This window comes from Archocentrus centrarchus, chromosome 7 (assembly GCF_007364275.1).
Source record: "Archocentrus centrarchus isolate MPI-CPG fArcCen1 chromosome 7, fArcCen1, whole genome shotgun sequence".
Lineage (NCBI taxonomy): Eukaryota > Metazoa > Chordata > Actinopteri > Cichliformes > Cichlidae > Archocentrus > Archocentrus centrarchus.
Genome location: NC_044352.1, coordinates 9,530,116 through 9,548,894, shown reverse-complemented (window position 1 = coordinate 9,548,894; position 18,779 = coordinate 9,530,116). Strand labels below are relative to the sequence as shown.

The 18,779-nt window shown below is 41.7% G+C and overlaps 2 protein-coding genes across 2 annotated transcripts; one reads left to right on the top strand and one right to left on the bottom strand.

Annotated features, from left to right (window-relative positions):
* Positions 1 to 1,962: 1,962 nt before the first annotated feature.
* cebpb (CCAAT enhancer binding protein beta) lies at positions 1,963 to 3,503 on the bottom strand. Its single transcript, XM_030734362.1, has one exon. It carries the CDS (start codon positions 3,336 to 3,338, stop codon positions 2,457 to 2,459), a length of 882 nt encoding a protein of 293 aa, XP_030590222.1. The 5' UTR covers positions 3,339 to 3,503; the 3' UTR covers positions 1,963 to 2,456.
* A 6,089-nt stretch (positions 3,504 to 9,592) lies between these two features.
* Positions 9,593 to 17,965, top strand: peds1 (plasmanylethanolamine desaturase 1). The gene is made up of 6 exons (XM_030732878.1): positions 9,593 to 9,791; positions 13,462 to 13,581; positions 13,666 to 13,757; positions 13,837 to 13,981; positions 14,124 to 14,336; positions 16,590 to 17,965. The coding sequence occupies exons 1-6, from the start codon at positions 9,656 to 9,658 to the stop codon at positions 16,709 to 16,711; spliced, it is 828 nt and encodes a 275-aa protein (XP_030588738.1). The 5' UTR covers positions 9,593 to 9,655; the 3' UTR covers positions 16,712 to 17,965.
* The last annotated feature ends 814 nt before the right edge of the window (positions 17,966 to 18,779 follow it).

Below are 18,779 nucleotides of genomic sequence, written 5' to 3'. Positions count from 1 at the left end.
AAAAATCTGTTGCAACAATATAACAAAATGTTTTGAGGAACACAACTGCTAACATATATGCATGAGTCATAGACGGAAAAAAATTCTTCAATTTCACAACTAGTAGGCAATGGGATAACAGGTGTGTGTGTTCGTGTCTTTGTGTGTTTGTATTGGTTTATAGGAGAACAGTTAGAGGAGATGTGATGCAATGAGGAGTTTACAGTCAGACACTGCCCATTGACGGTAAAACACGGACAGGGGGGGCCGGGCTAAACTTTGAAACACAGAGGTCATCTTGTGTGGGAATTTCCCTGTTGCCTGTCAGCATGTGAGCCAGAATCAGGGAAAGACTGAGTGGGGCTCCAGTAGGAAACGAAGAAAGTATGTTGAGAATGTTTTTAAAGAATGTGTGCCAACGCTGACAGCGAGGACCAGAGCAACAAGAGCAACGGGAGCAGGAACCCTGCTGACAAACAATGGAGAGCTTCTCTGAAACATTGCTTTGTTTCTGTGATTGGCCTTGGGGATTAAAACCAAGCCACAACCACTTAAAGCTATTGTCATGAACATAGAGTACAACAATGTCTTATTTAAATGTGGGTGTAGCATTCTTCATGGGGTATGTGTTGGAAAGGGAGGATGTTGCACAACAGTTAAAAGCTAAACTGTTCATCATGGAGTGTGTTGAAACATCCTAAATGTCATCTCTCACTGCACACAAAGAACATCACACCATTTTTATGCTTCATAAAGAGAACATAATGTGACTTTTTTTGGGTGTTTTTTTCTTTTTATACTGCCAACATAGTAAAGTGTCATTTCTTGAAAAACTAGCAGAGGCGCATTCTCCCACTTTTCTCTGCTGTTTGAGGAAAACGTTGGAAAACAATCCCCACCCTGAGTTGTCACAGATAGCCTTCAAATCCCAGTGTGCTCCTGGCTCTTTATCTGCTCAGTCTGGGGGTTTGCTTGCTTGTGACAGATATGTTTCATATTGTGCACACAGTGAACTGCCGTGTCAGGGCTTGGTAAATTCCACTCCAGACCGTTTGTCAACTTATGGTGTCTGCTGTAGCTAACCTACTTTGTCACTCCCATTTTTTTTTTCAACTTCTACATTTTCTTTTTCCTGACTTGAGGGTTAAAATGAGGTTTGCTCTCACTGTCAGCCAGATCTTGGCTGGTAAAGCGTGACCTCGGGTTGTGTGAGGAGGTTAGTTGCTGATTAATTTCCATGCAACCTTGAACCCCTCTCTGGGCCAGTGGACCCTGCAGACTATTGACAGAGCAGTGTGCTAAAGATAAAGCTGACATTTCTGTGCTGCGTGCAGTGTGACCAAGTCTTTTTTTATGCTTTTTGCTGCCCTCAGCAGTATCGTTTCAACAGAAATTGGCTAGATGTATTTCAGGATTTGAGAACTTTTCTGCCAAATCATTAAGTAAACAGAGCTGCTGCAGCATTCATTTACCCAACAGTAGTGTAAATAGCCTTTTTTTGCTTGATATTTCAGGAATATCATTACCTTTCCATTTTATTTAACCATTTTTCCCCTTTATCGAAGATCTGTCACTGCTGATTAAACTACCAGATGCCACTTTCTGCTTTGTGAATACGCTTTATAAGCAGATACTTCAAATATAATGTGAGGTTATAAAAATTCCCCCCACTTCCAGAAAGAAACATCAAATTCCTGCTCTGTGTTTCTTTTTGGGAGTATTTCAGCACGCAGGCCTGAATTAAAAGATTAGAAATATGCCTCCCTGCTGAGCCAATTTCTTATCTGCAATATGTTGTAAGAGAAATATGTGGTATTACACAGTCAGTCTATGATGAATGTGAACATTAGACAAGCAAACGCCCCTGTCTGTCTGTCTGTCTGCACCTTCACCTGCTTCAAAAGGACAAAAAAGAAGAAATTGCAAGTGAAATTGTTTAAACAAAGTATAAATCTGTTTAATTCAATAAAATATCAAGTACAATTAAAGCATTTCACCTTTTAATATTAAATAATTAGACTTATTTCATTCATTGCCAATACTATTACAAAGAGTTGCATCATTTCACTGCAGCACAACTCTTCCCTTGACAACCACTGCTCCAGATACACACACACACACACACACACACACACACACACACACACACACACACACACACACAAAAAGGGTAGAAATTCACTCGCATGTATGTAAAACCTGCACAGAAATACTGCATACACACACACACACAAAGAAAAATCACATCTGAGAATAAAGCTAAGGTGACATGTGAAGAGTCGTGAATGATTGCGCAATACATGCACCCACTCCTTTAGTCCCATTCAAAGTGTCCTTGTAAACTGGTGGTCGCTGTCTTCACCTGTGAAGCGTACCGTTTTCAGCACAGTGGATTCCCTCCGGTTCTAAAGTCCACCAATGATTAGACAACAGCAAGGAGATCCGTGCAGAGTCTCCGGTGTGTGTGCGCGCGCATTTTAACACTGTCCGGTGGCAGAGAGCAGGTTGCGCAGGGTGGCCAGCTCTCTGGACAGCTGCTCCACTCGCTTTTGTAAACGATCGTTCTCTGCGGCCAGTTCCAGCACTTTATGTTGAGTCTCCAAGTTGCGCAGTTTGGCTTTGTCCCTGCTCTTCCTCACGGCGAGGTTGTTCCTCTCCCGCCTCATCCTGTACTCGTCACTGTCCTTGTCCAGGCGTTTCTTTGCTTTCCCGCTAGACATTTTGCCGCTGTGCGATGGTGACCTGCCTTTACCTGACGGGGCAGGTGTGCCGGGCGGGCTGGAACAAGTCGAGGACGCAGTGGAGATGTTTCCGAGACTGCCACTAGTGGACTGGTAGTGAACGTAGGACCTCATGTCAAAAGCAGACGACCCGTTCTCCATCTTTGCGTCTTCCTGACTGTCTTCTCTGTCGGCGGCAGCAGCAGCAGCAGCTCTGTAGCGGCTCCCGACAAGTTCAGGGCTGAGTACGCTATCCACGCGGGTTTCCTGCAGCTCCGCGTAACCCAGCGCGTAGGGCTCCCTTGGGTCCCTCAGGTTGTCGCACTGGCTCGTCTCCAGCTCGTTCAACAGCGAGTAGTTCTTGTAGTTCTGCAAAGCTGCAACTCTTTTCTTGTTCTCTGCCAAAAAATCTGAGAAAACGTCCCCCTGCTGCTGCTGCGTCTGCGCCGCCAGCTGCGGGTAGTGCAAAGCTGAATCCAGGTAAACACTGAAGTCTATCGCTCTCTCCCGCTCTTCAATGCCCAGTTCCGTCATCGAGTCACCGAGCCTCCAGTATGAGCCGCCGCCGATGGGGCTGATAACGCTGTCTCTACTGTGGATAGCAAAGCTGCCCTCCTCGTAGAAGCCGGCCACTTCCATGGATCTTAACACCCGCCGGATTGCAGAAGCATGGAGGGCTGAGATGAGACGCCCTGAGTGGTTTAGGTTCAGTTGTGAAATGTGTCCGAATGTAGTGAGTCTATATCTCCCGTGACAACATGCAGTAAACTACTTTGAAGAACTTGTGCTCATGGAGTGAGAGGAATTGACAGGTTCTTCCTGTCTCGGGGGGTTTTATTGCATAGTGAGGGGCGGAGTTCAGGTATGTGACGCGCAAGGCAAAGCGGACAACCTGTGCCGCTTTTTTTTTTTTTTCTTTCGAGGATCCTTCTCACATTGTACTGTGTTTAAACACAATAAAGGCGAACTTAAGCCTTTTTTTGTCTTCCCTGTATATATGAGGGTATTATAACAGTTAGTTACAGCAGCAGAATTAAAAGAGGAAATGCAATAAGTTTTATGGATTCACAACAAATGAAACTGAACTAAAAACGCAAAATAAAAGTGAAAATATAAACGCACAACGACCACTTAACCAAGGGCGCAATAACGAAACACAACCATATGTTAGGAATTCTTTTTAACGAGTGTGTTTTGACATCTCGTCCCTTCACGCCCTCTACAGACAGATCTCATCAACTCGACAATAATGGAAAAATTCCACTCGGCAGAACGTGTTTACCATTTTCTAACTTCGTGCGTAATCATCTCATAACAACGATGCTCATGAGCGCAACCCAGCTGTTTCCTCTGAACTGACTGGATTAAACCAGTATGCTGTCCTGTGATAGACCGCTCCAAGCTGAGGCATCGCCTCAAACTGTGTATTAGGTTCAGGGTGGGTGTTATGAGAAATTTAGTGAGTCTGTCTACCTATGGCAATTCAGTATGTCCACCGCTAAGGCCTTTCGGTCTCACTGTGCAAAGATGTCAACCCTCTCAGAATGTAAAACTTAGAATAAAGCCCAGCATCCCAGTATTACCAATCACATGTGGCCTCTAAATAAGATTTACATGCAGCACTCTCTGTTCTTAGACTCGCATTTCCGGTAAGGAAAACTTTCCAAAAAAAAAAAAAAAAAAAAGGTCCTTTAATGGAGAACGGGAGAAAAACATGCAAGAAACCTGAGATGCTGTGTGTACAGAAAAGCAGCAGATTTAGAGATAAAATGAATTAAGTCTTACTGCCACCCTGTGGTGACAGGAGTCATAACTGTTTTCTCGAGGATGTCGGATTCATCTTAGTTTATGGGCCACATAGAGTCCAGTTTGATCTCATATAGGCCGGGCCAGTTACATCGCTGAATACAAATTTTCCCCTTTAAGTACAAATACTCTGTGGAAATGTTCACATTTAAAGGAACTACTAACTTTTTGCAAGCTTACTCATATCAGATAAAAGTGAAAGGATGGACATTTACAGATATCCACAGCTGAGCAGATGATGATGCATCTTTGGAGTCTTTTGGTAAGTTAATAATTCATGAAATACTTTGGAAACCTTTTTAATATTAACACTCACCAGATACTTTACTGGGTACATGTCTTCTACTGCTAACGCAGTTGTCTAATCAGTCAGTCACACGGCATCAACTCAGCACATTTAGGCATGTAGACACAGCCAAGACAAACCCCTCAAGCTCAAACTGAGCACCAGAGCGGGGAATAAAGAAGATTTACATGCTGAATGTGGCATGGTTGTTGGTGCCAGACAGGCTGGTCTGAGTATTTTCAGAAACTGCTGATCTTGCTGACCTATCTCTAGGTTTTAATTTTCCATCTTTGGGATAATTAAGATATATTTTATTTAATTAATCCCAGTTATATTGCAGTTTTCTGTTTGCTAAATAGCAGAAAGTGGCAAATGAGGTAAAACGTGGAAATAACGTGTCATAATAAAGCAAACAGACTTAGAAATGACACCGCCACGGAGTAAACTTTGCTAAATCTCACGTTAAATCCTCACAGGTTCACAGCTGTGAGGATGAAAACTGGGCTTTGATAGGCTGAGGAAGGATTGAACTTTTGGGGGTGTTATGGTCTTATTTATAAATGTCCCTGTGACACCTGTTCCTGTTTTCCTCCAGCGTTCCAGTTCCTGTGGGCATGTTGCTGAAGGACGCTCAACACTTGTATCATGATTGGAGAGTTGCTGTCTATTTTAATTAAAAAATAGTTGCACTGAAGGGTTAAATGTGATGGGTAAACAGATTATATTAAGGCAGCTGGCAATTTTATTTATATAGCAGACTTCATTACACATAAACTCAATGTGCTTAACATAGAACATATAAACATAAAAAAATGTAGGTCTACAATGCTTTAAGACAATGAAAACACTGTAAAACTTTACAAAGAAATAAAATCCAAGTTAATACACACACACACACACACACACACACACACACACACACACACACACACACACACACACACACACACACACACACACACACACACAATAAAAAGGTTTTGAGTTCATTCTGAATGTAGACACAGTCCTAACTGACCCCAGATCAGGAGGCAGCTCGTTCCAAAGAACAGCACCACAATAATTGAAAGCAGAGTCAGCACACTTATGATTCTGGGAACAATTAAGAGATCTGCACCCGATGACCTGAGAGGATAGCTGGGTTAGAAGACACTGAGCAAACCATTGAAAGCTTTATGAACTAATAGAAGGATTTTACAGGTAATTTTGTGTTGAACTGGGAGCCAATGAAGTCGCTTCAGTAAATGGCTCTTATATAGCACTTTTCTACTCTACATACAACATGCCTCACTCACCCATTCACACAAGCACTTTTTTTCTATGTCTAAGTGCTTTCTATCTAACATTCACACTCCGATGAACACATTGGAGAGCAACTTGGGGTTCAGTATCTTGCCCGAGGATACTTTGGCATGCAGACTGGGGTAGCTGGGGATCAAACCACCAACCTTCCAATTAGTAGGTGACCTGCTCTACCTCCTGAGCTACAGCCACCCCAGGCTGGGGGAATATGTTCACATTTCCATGTGTAACGACTCTGGCTACTGCATTCTGAGTGGGTTTAAGTCGTCCTGATGAGTTGGATAATCCTGAAAATAGGGCATTAGACTAGTCTAGCCTGTTTGATATGAAAGCATGGATGAATTTCTCAGTCAGTTTGAGATACAAAATGTTCTAACTTTTGATATATTTTTAAATGATGGAAAGCTGTTAAAGGTGATCAACCACTTCTCCAAAGCTTCAGCTATATATAAACAAATGTGACATACTAGTTCTGCATGAATGCACCCTGCAGTCAACATGTAATTTACAGATTATAAAGGAAGTGAAATAATTGGGCGTTGTAATTTGTAAGGATAGGATATTAACCAAAAATGGGAACATGTGTTAATATAGAAAAATGTAAGTCAGTTTTAAACAGATGGCAGCAGCGGGACATAACAAAGAGATATGGTTAAAAACTATGAAGATGGTGAGGATAATGCCATTGATTTCGATGTTATGAATAATGTGCTAATAGTGCAAATCCCCCTCACCCCGCCACCAGTGGCTTTGCCTATGATTCTCCAGCCATCTTGGGTCAAGATGGAACTGACTGACTGAAGCTGGGGAAAGCAGTGGGGCCTGATGATATCAGCCTGAGGCTGCCGAAGAGTTGCTCCGCAGAGCTGTGCAAGATTGAGCTTGCGTTTGGAAAAGGTCAAAGGCTCTGGAAAATATCTTGCTTGGTCCCTGTTCCAAAAAGCAGCCCTCTCACCGACCATGCAGTGGTAGCCAGTACGCTGTTTTTTCATGCGGCCTGCTGGGGGGTAGACACGGTCACAGCACAGCAGACAGGAACAGAGCAGACAAACTTATCAAGAAGGCCGGCTCTGTGGTCAGTTCTAAACTTGAGCCAGTCCAGCAGGTGACGTAGGGAAGAATGCTCTTGAAGCTGAAATCAGTTATGATGAATCCTGCAAACTCACTCCGCACCAAAGAGGTTCTCAACAGAAAGCACATTCAGTCAAAGACTGATTGCACCAAAGTGGAAGTCTGAGCACTTTAGGAGGTCCCTTATACCAGCTGCTATAAGACTTTTTAATGCACAATAATAATAAGAATATGATTTTGCATATTTTGCAAATATTTGCATATTTACATGTTAATTATTGGCTGTTTTATTGTTTTATTTTGGTGCTTGGGATGTATGTGATGAAGCTGCCATGGCAATGTAATTTTGTGCAAAGGATTAATAAAGGATCTATGGTAAAACTGCAATGATTAAGATCCTTCACTGGGAACAGACACTCCTTTTGATACATTGTTTCCAGTGCGATTTTTGGGAAAATAGGTGGAATAGCCTTTCCACTTTCCATCATTCCTTTTCTATTTATCTCTAACCATAACTTTACTCCACACAACACTCCTCTATGGAACAACAGGTACATTCGACTTGGCAAGAAATCTGTGTACATAGATGAATGGAGGTCCAGAGGGATTTGGGCTGCAGCTCATTTTATGGATTAGAAAGGTGATCTATTACAGCCTGGGGTATTCTATGAGAAGTTCCAGTTAAGATGCACTGCTAAGAGTTATAAAACATTGACAAAGAGCCATCTCACTCCCTCTGAGATCAATGATTACAGAAGTCATTGTGTACTCAAGGATTTCTCTTGGCCTGAGACAGCTCTGCACAGCAATAATTGACGTTTATGACAGGTGTACAAACAAAGTTATCAGAAATATGTTGTTAGATGAAATCGGTCCTAACCCAGTTAGAAGAAATTATATTCTGAGGAGGTTAAGGTGATACAGAGAAAGTATATTTCACTTCCTGAAGAGGTTACTTCAAAGTCCCAAATGAGAATTACCTGCCTAGTGATTACCTAGGCTGAAATTTAATTTGGATGTCAACACCTGTGTATTCTGTGAAAACAAAATTGAAAGTCTGGATCACCTGTTTTGTTTGTTTTTTTTAATTGTGAATCAGTGCAAACTTTCTGTAATGACATGTGGAGCTGGCTGCAGTCCAGGGAATTTCATTACTACATTTAACAGTGATTGTAATTAAACCTAGAATTCTTATCAAAAATCCAAATTTGGACTCTTTTATCAGGACTGTGGTATTATTAGGGAACTCTTTAATTCACAAATGTAGATATTTTAAATCTAAACCATGCATAAACAGATGACTGAACAAATGTAAACTCTTCAGTGAGTTGCTAAAACTTGCAAATGACAAAAAAGGCCTAAAACTTGCCACACTATATGATAATTTTAAATTAAATTAAATTAAATTAAATAGCCCAGTTTTCTTTCTATGATACATGACTTGATTTATGTTCCAGTTACCTACTTGAGCATCTACTTTCTTTTCTTATGTCTGATACTGTTTTTTAACCTTTTGTACATAGGTTTTGTAGATAAATACAGTGCCTTATTTATCTGTACTGTTGTTCATAAATAATGCCCATGAATAAAGCTCTCTCTCTAAAAAAAATAAATACTCAAAACATTCCACTTCCCGGTAATCCCGTTGTACAGAAATTGGATGAAATTCACGCAGGAAGGCAACAGAGGGCGCCATTCACCCAGTCTTCAGTGACAGTGAACGGCGCTGAATGGCTAAAACAAAAGACAAAAAACGCCACATATTGTTTCAGTTTTCACAAAAGAGTATCGATGTGTGTCTGAATTTACGTAAAAGTAATTTTACAGGAAAGCCAATTTTTTCCCTTAAAATGCTAGCATTCTGCTAATTCAGGTGATTGGTCTGCTAAGGATTTATGGCAGGATACACTTCCTTGATTGCGCCCATTAATAAACCTCCCCTAGTACGAAACTTTTAATTTAGAAGCGCAGTTAAATTACAATAGAAACTTAAATGTGAGTTAAAAAAAAAAAAAAAAAGTTGTGCTTACTGCTGCTGCTTCGCTGCAGCTGTGGCTTCATTCCTGAAATCAAAATGGCGTTTGCCGTAAAGTGGCACATTGTACTGTGACGTACACAAAGTGGGGAAAAAAACGTAAGCTTTTTTTTTTATTAATTTTTTCAATTGTCCTAAGAAAGTTGCCAGAAAAAGACGTTTGCCACATGGAATTTATTTTTTGGGCCCCGTATCTCGCGGGCGCGAGCAGAGCGGGGCACCAGATAGGACGGGTGAGGTCAGGAAATTCGATGGCTCGCCCTCGCAACCCCCTTACCCATTGGTCACTTGGTTGCCTGTGGAACGTTTTACCTCCCGGTGATTGGCTGCTACGTTCAGCGGCTTGCACCTCATTGGCTCAAAACGTTACGCTGTCTGTGGGCTGAGAAGTTGACGATTCTGTTGGTTCCTGGTGGTGAGTAGAGCGATTGAAGGGGCCGGGCCCATAGCGGAGAAATGGCGAGTACGGTTAACGAGAACGAGTGTGGAGGGGAAACACAGAGCCTTGAGCCACAGGGACCGGGCCGGGGCACGGCCAGATGGGGTCCACAACACGCCGGTGCCCGAGAACTGGCTAATTTGTACTCTCCAGGTGAGTCGATCCTGTCTGCTGCAGCTCCGTCTAAGGGGCTTGTTCACCGAGTGGTGTTGCGATATAACAACGATCTTTACTCAGTTACCAAGAAACTGCGGAAACTACTAAACACACAAACAAACAAAAACAGCCGATTGTGTTTAACTGCTCCACTTAAATGTCACCGAGCAGTAAGCGGCAGTGTGGGTGTGTTACAGCCACAGTGCTGTCGTGACACAAGAGGAAATTATGTCAGAGTGGCTGAATTTGTGTTCGAGTGGCTGTGCTGCTTTGACATTTCGAGCATCAGGCGGAGGTTATAGAAGAATCTACCGCTTCTGCTTTAGGCTCAGAAACCTCGTCTGGTCACGGAGCTGCTGTGACCTTTCATAGCTGTGCTGTTGTTAGTTGCCAAGTCAGCACACAGGGACTGTAAGCATAACCAAAAACTCATGCTCTGGATTGTTTGGAGAGCTCCATTTAGTATCCTATTTAAATACTAAGTCAGTGGTTTTTCACGACCATTATACAAATGCATTTTAAACTCATAATGGCGACTGAAAGCTAACTAGATTCTGCATGTGACTGCTTAGAAACTTATTTTAGTTGATGGGCCACATGCAGCCCAGTCTGATCTTAAGTGGGCCAAACTAAACTTGGAACAAAAAGTAAGTACATTTGTGTATGGTCGATTTATTTCCTTCAAATCTTACACTGTTGGAATACCTGTTTATTTCCCCTGAAATGGAACCACATTTGTAAGGAAAGTGCTTCTGTGAGTTGGGTTTGAGTATGTGGGTTGTGCCCAGAGAGGTTCTGCAACCAGTAGCAATCCCGTATCTCCACAGTCTGGGACCGAACTCCTCCAAGATGAAAAAAAAAAAAAACCCCACACAAACAAAACAAAAAACAAAAAATAAAACAGACACAGACAGAGCGGGGTTGATCAGAGACTACCCCCAGAATCTGGGAGTGGAGAGGATGGAACGGTATGCCTGCAGTCCTGACCTCAACTCTGTTGAACACTTGTGGGATCAGCTGGGGTGTGTTGTTCATGCCAGAATGACCAACACAACAACACTGGCTGACATGCGACAAGTGCTGGTTGAAGAATGGGATGCCATCCCACAGCAGTGTGTGACCAAGCTGGTGACCAGCATGAGGAGGAAGCGCCAGGCTGCTGTGACTGTGTATGGCTCTTCCACATGATACTTTGTTAAATGAATAAGCTGTTAGATTGCCAGTATGTCTTGTTTCTTCAGACTTCAATCATCCAATCTAGTAAACGACACCAAACAAGAGTCAATAACAGGATAAGCTGTTTGGCATTGGCAGAGAAGATCTGGCAAGTTTTTCATGGCTACAACCCACATACTCAACTATGCAGCTCAACCCACAAATGCATTTTCCTTACAAATGCAGCACCATTTAAGGAGAAATAAACAGGCTTTCCAACAGTATAAGATTTATTGCCAAGAAGCATTGTTACAACAAAGAAATAATCGACCAAACACAAATTTCCTTACTTTTTGTGATAATTGTAAAAACAGTCCAATAAAAACACACAAAGTGCTGTGACAGCATCCACCTAGGTAAAGACACACTTTTAGCCCCGTCCAGTATAAATTTACCAGAAAAAAGAAGATATTTCTTATGCATTAAGAAAAATGTGCAATTTCAGAATTATTTTTCAGCTTTTCCACATTCATTGAGTCTTTTTTGAGTCATTACATGTGCATTACAGTTCTCATTTATTGAGATTTAGATTTAATTTGAACTTTCCATACATGAGGGAGAGATGTTCACAGGGACAGAAAAATGTCCCAAAAATAAGGGTTAAAAATTTTCTACTCGTGTACCTGAGTTTCCTCAGTAAGAGCTCAGCCTCTTAGAGATAAGGTGAAGAGATGTGTGAAGGGAGTTGAACGAGCCAGCTGAGGTGGGTCAGGCAACGTTTCCTAGGTGCCTTCCCAGGGAGGTTTTCCAGGAAGGGAAAAAGGATACCCAGTGCATGGTCTGCTGCCACTAATACCTGACTTGAACAAGCAGAAGAAAGCTGATGAATGTTTCCCAACATTAGGGCTTTGGTAATAGCTTAAAACAAAGCACCGACACGATCAGCTTCTATGATCCAAAGCAATGCAAATTCACGTTAGGCAAGGAAAATGAAATAACCACAGACTGTGATGATCACAGGTAGATATGGCACCACATTCAACTGTGTGCCTGTTCAACAACACAGTCGACTCATATGTTTCCCGCAATATCTCCTGCTTATAGTGTCTCTGTGTGGGGCTCCACTGGTGGAACCTTGGAGGACAATGGGGAGAAAAAAGGCTGAATTAATGAGATTTTTTTTTTTTTGAGGGGTAAATAAACAAATGCAGCTTTGTTGACACTACCATATAATTCAGCTTGGATCCTTTGATTTAGTTTTAATAATTTGGTAAAATTATTCTGGTTTTATCAAATGGGTTCATAAGTGGGACATGCCATCTGGAGAAATTAGGAACCAAAGTTTTAATGGAACAATTTTTTGGGACAGGTTTATTGGAGTAAACATAAGAGTTAATGTGACAAACTGGTATTATATTTTTTCAATTATGTATTGGCAATGTTCCAAAAATGTAAGTAGTTTGAAAATAATTTAGTTTGTGGTCTCTGGAGTTTGAAAAAAGGGGCGACTGGACTTCTTTTTATTTCTCGAAGATGTTTCACCTCTCATCCGAAAGGCTTCTTTGAGAACTGAAGAAGCCTTTTGGATGAGAAGTGAAACATCGAGAGGTGGAATACTACAATTTTTTATTTTTTTTTTTCCCCCAAGGAATAATTTAAATTTACTCACTCCTTTAAGTAAGATGTGATGTGGATTCACACTGTAACCTGCTGCAGTGTTTTGGTTCTAGGTCACTAAATTTCAGCCTTCTTTGAGTTGTAATGTGGTAGTAAACTCGGTTCATTTTATGGACTAATCTGATGAGATCTGGTTCACTTTAGCCACACACACTTTTTTCTTTTAATTTAAATGTCACAAGACTTAAACAAAATTGAACAAAATTTGAAATGCAGAACAGCAGCCAAATAAAAAATCAAAGAATGCCGAATGTGCAAAAGGTATAAGTTGAATATGAAACAATGAAATTCAGTGTGCAAATTAGAATAGAGACTAAGAATGAAATATTTTAAATGGCTATATAAACTAAAACAAACAAGCTGAAAATACTTATTTATTGGAATATTTAACGTATTATTGACTTAAATCACTGACTGGAGTGAAGTCACTGACCCAGTTCAGCTGAATCACCTGAGTCAGCTGTGTTTCCGGTGAGTCCGTCAGTCACGCAGTTCAGCTGAACGACCTGGGTGTGCGGTATTTCCAGTAAGTCCACTACCCCAATGTCCGCACTCACTTACTCACCTTTTGCACTTAGCAGCAGCCGCTAGTCAGAGGACTCATGATCCGGGTTAATGGAGACCTTGGATTCATGATTGAGTAGGAAGATTCGACTCATTAACTCTGATGATTCAGGAACCGGCCAACACTAGTTGTAACATGGAAGACTAGATGATCCTACCACATCAGACAAACCTACCAAGTAGTTTACTAAACTGATGTCTGTGCTGGAAATGCTGTGTGACTAATAGAAATGTTCACTGAAATGCTGTTGTTTTTTTTTTGTTCTTTAAGGCAAAAGATGTCAAGAATACATCAGTGTCATTCTCTGCTTCTCTCTCATGGCCTTCAACCTCATTTACCTCCTTGCCAATTTCCATCAGGGACATATATGGTTCATCCTGCTGGGCATTGGTAATTACTTAATCAAAACTGATATAATTTTCTCACATTATTACTGGCTGTCTCTTTTATTGATATTCTTTTTCTCGTTTTCAGTGGCAGGTATCCTCACCGCAGACTTTGCATCAGGACTTGTTCATTGGGGGGCTGATACATGGGGATCAGTAGATCTACCCATCGTTGGAAAGGTATGGTTTCCCATCACTCGACCTTCAAATAATCATTTTTCAAAGGAAACATTTTCCTTAATTTGCCACATGTATGCAGGCCTTTATACGTCCATTCAGAGAGCACCACATCGACCCCACAGCCATCACCCGTCACGACTTCATTGAGACCAACGGTGACAACTGCATGCTGACCATAGTCCCTCTAGCAAACATGGCCTTTAACTTTCTCACCCTCTCCCCTGGTGAGTTTTGTATCAACATAGCATTGTCTCCACCATGAAAATAATGTAGTCTGATCAAACCAGTACCTTCAAAATTTTCTCCTGGGTGGGGTGGGGGCATGCAGCAACAAATTACCATGTTTCTGTCGTCTTATACCTGCAGCGGAGATTTACCATAACTACCCCTGGTACTGCTACCTGTATGCACTGGCCATCTTTGTGACTCTTACCAACCAGATTCACAAGTGGTCTCACACATACTTCGGGCTGCCTCGATGGGTCGTGTTCCTGCAGGACTGCCATATCATCCTTCCCCGCAAGCACCACCGCATCCATCATGTCTCTCCTCATGAGACATATTTCTGCATCACTACAGGTTTGTAGTTTTATTTTGTCAGGATTACCCAGAGCTTTTCTCACACCACCCCAACAAACCCTAACCACTTCACTCTGTTTGCATGTTCACATGGAGGGTTTGCTACATTAGGCCTCAGTCATACAGGCCCAGGGACTGGTTGGCGACCCCCTGGCAACCTCTGGGTGCTAGTGGGACTACCTCCAGGGCACTACACCCACTGGAGTTTAAATACCTGGGTCTCTCCACCTTTTGGTTTGAGAACTGAATAAGCCTTTCGGGTGAGAGGTGAAACGTCTTCAAGAAACAAACAACCGTGAGCCCACCCCAGCAGAAGGAGAGAGGCCCTCATGACCAAAGGGCAAAAGCCCTAGAGGAACATAGAAAACGCGCAGCCTACGCTACCAGAGACTGGCCCCCTGGCATGAACTGAGAGCAGGGCCCCAGGTGCCCAAGAACCACCCAGCAACCCTCCACCCTCATGACCATATCCCACAGGGGCCAAGGCTCAGCAAACCCCAGACCCAGGCCCAGTCACACACATGCACGCACTGTCCACATACACACACATAGTTCACTCACTGACCCACACCCACACCAAGCCCCCCTTTGAAGTGCAGGTGAAAGGATACCCCCCAGAGCCAGCAGTGATCTCAGGGTGCAGCCAGCCCTGGTAGGGTGTAGTGTAGGAAAACCTGCCTGCTATCCCACCATGCCACCTTCGCCTAACCTCATCAGTGTTGTAGGTGATATGCTGGGTGCATGTGTTGGTGTATGTGGTGAAAAGGCTGTGTATGACTGTGTGAAAACTAGAGTGTTATTAAACTTTTGCGTTTTTCACAGTTTCACCACCACTCAGTAAGCAGCTGGTGAGTGTTTGCAGACAAGTCTGCATCTTTCATATAAACTACGGGCGATCGCAGCAATCTGCTAGCAACCAGTGCAGTCACAAGTAGGTTTCTGGTACAGTACCGTGGGCTTCTTTGCAACCAATTTCACCTAGCGAATGCCACCAACCAGTTGAGGAATTTCCCTAGTAACCTATGGTTGCAGAGGGGTCATTGACCAGTCTCTAGGCCTGCATGACTGACTTCAGGTTGTAGTGCTTTACAAAACCTCCCAACAGTGATTCTGCACTGATGCTGACTTATTGACAATGCGTTTGTCATGGAAGGTGCTCCTTTATGGATTTACATGATGTGCAACTATCTGTACATTCATCGGTAAACTGCTCAAACTAAGATCAGTTTACATTGGATCTAGGATCCAACATACACTTCTCTGGTGTAAAAATATGAATTATTCTAAAATCCTGCATTTAAACAGGTTCTCTCATTAATATTGGAATCTCTTTTTCAAGAGACCTTTGTACAAAAACCCATAGAGTTTGAAAGCAGACCGATAACACATGGATACGCCAAGGTGCCCTGAGAAGCATTCTTATAGACTAATCAATTTAATGATCTTATGACTATACAAAGCGAAACATGATTTGTTTCTATACATAAATCCAATTAATACATTTAATTTTCTTGATATTTGTTCCAGTTATCAAGCCAGCATTCAATTATTTCACTTTTGTGGTCATGGAGATCTTGTGAATGCCATTGTCCTTGTCAAAAGACCTCTTCAGAATCTGTAGGCAAAGGAGAAGATTTTCAGAGCAATAAGGTTTCTGTTTTCTGTCTGATTGTAGCCTGCCTGACCAATTACATTCGAGCAGGCTTTACTGATATGCTGGTAAACTGTCTGCGTGGTGAAAAAAAAGAGAAATTTATTGACCTAAATGCAATCTAGAAATCACTGGCCATTGCTTGAGGATGGGCGATACTCCAGCACCCAATCATTAATAGGACGTTTTGGTCCAGATACACCCAAAGCCCCGAAACATTGGTGGTTGACCCCAGAAGCAAAGTCAGCAGACTAGCTGAGGGCTTCCCAATGTGAGAAAATATTAGATGTGTTCAATTAGTTGAAAGGGTTATGTATTACAGGGACTTCTGCAAAAACAAAACAGCTCATCAGAGTTAAAAAAAAAAAGAAAAAGAAGGATGAGGTAGGTTTTAATTCTCTCCATCTTATGTTTGTTTATTTTTTGTGGAGAGATGGGTGTTGATCGGATGCTTGCTGCTGTATTTACACCCTACATCTTCATTAAGAGTGCTTCTTTCAGTGTTACACACGAGTGGGAATGGGGAGGGTCTGGTATGGGAAAGACCCAAAGATTATGGGATGATTTGAGATTTATCTATTTTTATCATTGTTATTCTCCAGGTTGGCTGAACTATCCTCTGGAGAAGCTGGGTTTCTGGAGATACTTGGAGGATCTCATCCAGGGTGTGACAGGAGAGAAGCCGAGGTCGGACGATCTGAAATGGGCTCAGAAAGTCAAGTAACACAGCGGGCTACCTGCACCCTACCTCAGACAGCACTGGGTCCGTCCAGGCTTCTCACGTCCCCCCACCCCCCTCCTCTTTTTTTTGCCTCACTTAAATTGTAATCCATAGGAAGAAAAGCTAACAGTTTCTGATGCCATAGCTTTAACCTTGCACATTTGTTTTTCAAAAGGAGGGCTTTGTTGGTGGAATTTTTCATCACATTCACACAGATAATATTTAAAAAAAAAAACTGCAATATATCCTTAAAACTTTATATATTTAACACAGCTCATCACTTTTTAAGGCTTTTGCTAAGGAAGCGTGATCATATACATTTGAAATCACTTTCTAAGGAAATTAAATATTTTCTCCACATATATATAAAAAAATCAAGCTGAAGAAAAAAGTACTTGAAAGGTTGAACGCTTTTTCCTCCTCCTGAGCCACAGCTGTTAATTTGACACAGTGATGAATCACATTATATTTAGCACACTTTTATTTTCTGTGGATCAGTCTTTGCATCTCTACTTCATCAAGGGTCTACTTGATGTGCAATTGATTTAGGTCATGGTGCGTAGTTAGGCTGGGGTGATATTGAATTTCTGGATGCTTTACCAATGTTGATAGCTAAAGATCAAATTGATAAATATTACTGTTACATTTATTGTGTACTTGCACATTTGGGTTTAGCTCAACCCACTTTTGACACTGTTTTTAAAGCGAGGTGAAGACAAGAGGTGTTCAAGAATGAAGACTAGAAACAGTTTCTAAAACACAGCCATATTTAATTGTTTAGTCTGGGGTGTGACTCCAGCGGTACTGAGGAACATAGACGGTATAAAAGATGGACATGGTCACTCACCCAGTGGTTAGTGAAGTCCCTTTTTGAATGTAATAAACAAGGGTGAACTGTGAACTACACACTCATTGGCTAACGACTTGTCAATCACAAGTTGTCAGGCAATGGATAATTGTCCCTCCTGAAACTTAGAATGACCAAAATTTGCAAAATGGACTCAATATTTTATTCAATATGACCTGAAATAAGTAAATCTAAGGGCTGTTTTCCCATAAGACCAGAAATCTTTGTGCTACCACAGGTATCGCTCCCTGGTGGCTATTAAAAAGAATGCATGTTTAAAGCACTTCCGTTTTGGCTTCACTTTTCAGCCCTGGGAGCTGCGTCCATCTTTTAGACTATTCTGACAAAGAGAAATGTTACCACTGAGATGCTAAAGGAAAAAAACCAAAAGGAAAAAAAAAAAAAAAAAACCTAGCCGCTCCTGCTTGATCATACTGGCATTTTTATTTTGTTTATCTTTGTATGTAATCCGGCCATAGAAACAGTCATTTTCAAGCAAAATCATTTGATATGAAAGTCTCTGGGCAAATAGACATACATTTTGTTATATCTGCTGGGTTAATCTGGCCCTAAGAAGTTGTGTCTTCGGACGATCACGAGTCCTGACTTTTAGTTTTTGACTCCATGTTAACGAAACATTTTGCAGGAACGAGGCACATGCAGTTTTTGTCAAGCTGCCTTAACATGCCGCAGATGCAGTACTTTTGTTTGTTTTTGGTCCAGCTGCAGCACTTTTTGTCATGGTGTTGCATTTCTGTCATTCTGGGGTTTGCATCTCATGTAGTGAGACACTCCAAAGTTTATGTGCCAGCTCTGTGTAACACTATTTTCACTCTGTGCTTCTCGCTATTACTTGTATGGTTGGAGGAAACCTGTCAGGTTCAGAGTGCAACATTCCCGATGACCTGCGCTGCCACTGTGTACCTTCCTGGTAACTGTGACAAGCAGGCTTCAAGGGCTTCACTGAAGGGTGACGATCTTGGAATTTCCTTTAAAACCTCTAGGTGAGATTAATTGGTTGAAAGTTTTAGTGCTTCAGTCATTGATTTGTAAATGTATTGTACAGCAATTAACTATGCATTGTAATAAGAGGCCCTTAATTATAAGTCTTAACTCATCTGATTAGGTTAAAATGCCTTTCTTTTTCTATAGTTTACATATAATTGCTAAGTCAGAAAAACTGGAGTTTTAACAATTTAGCTGGTTAAGCAATTGCATGATTTT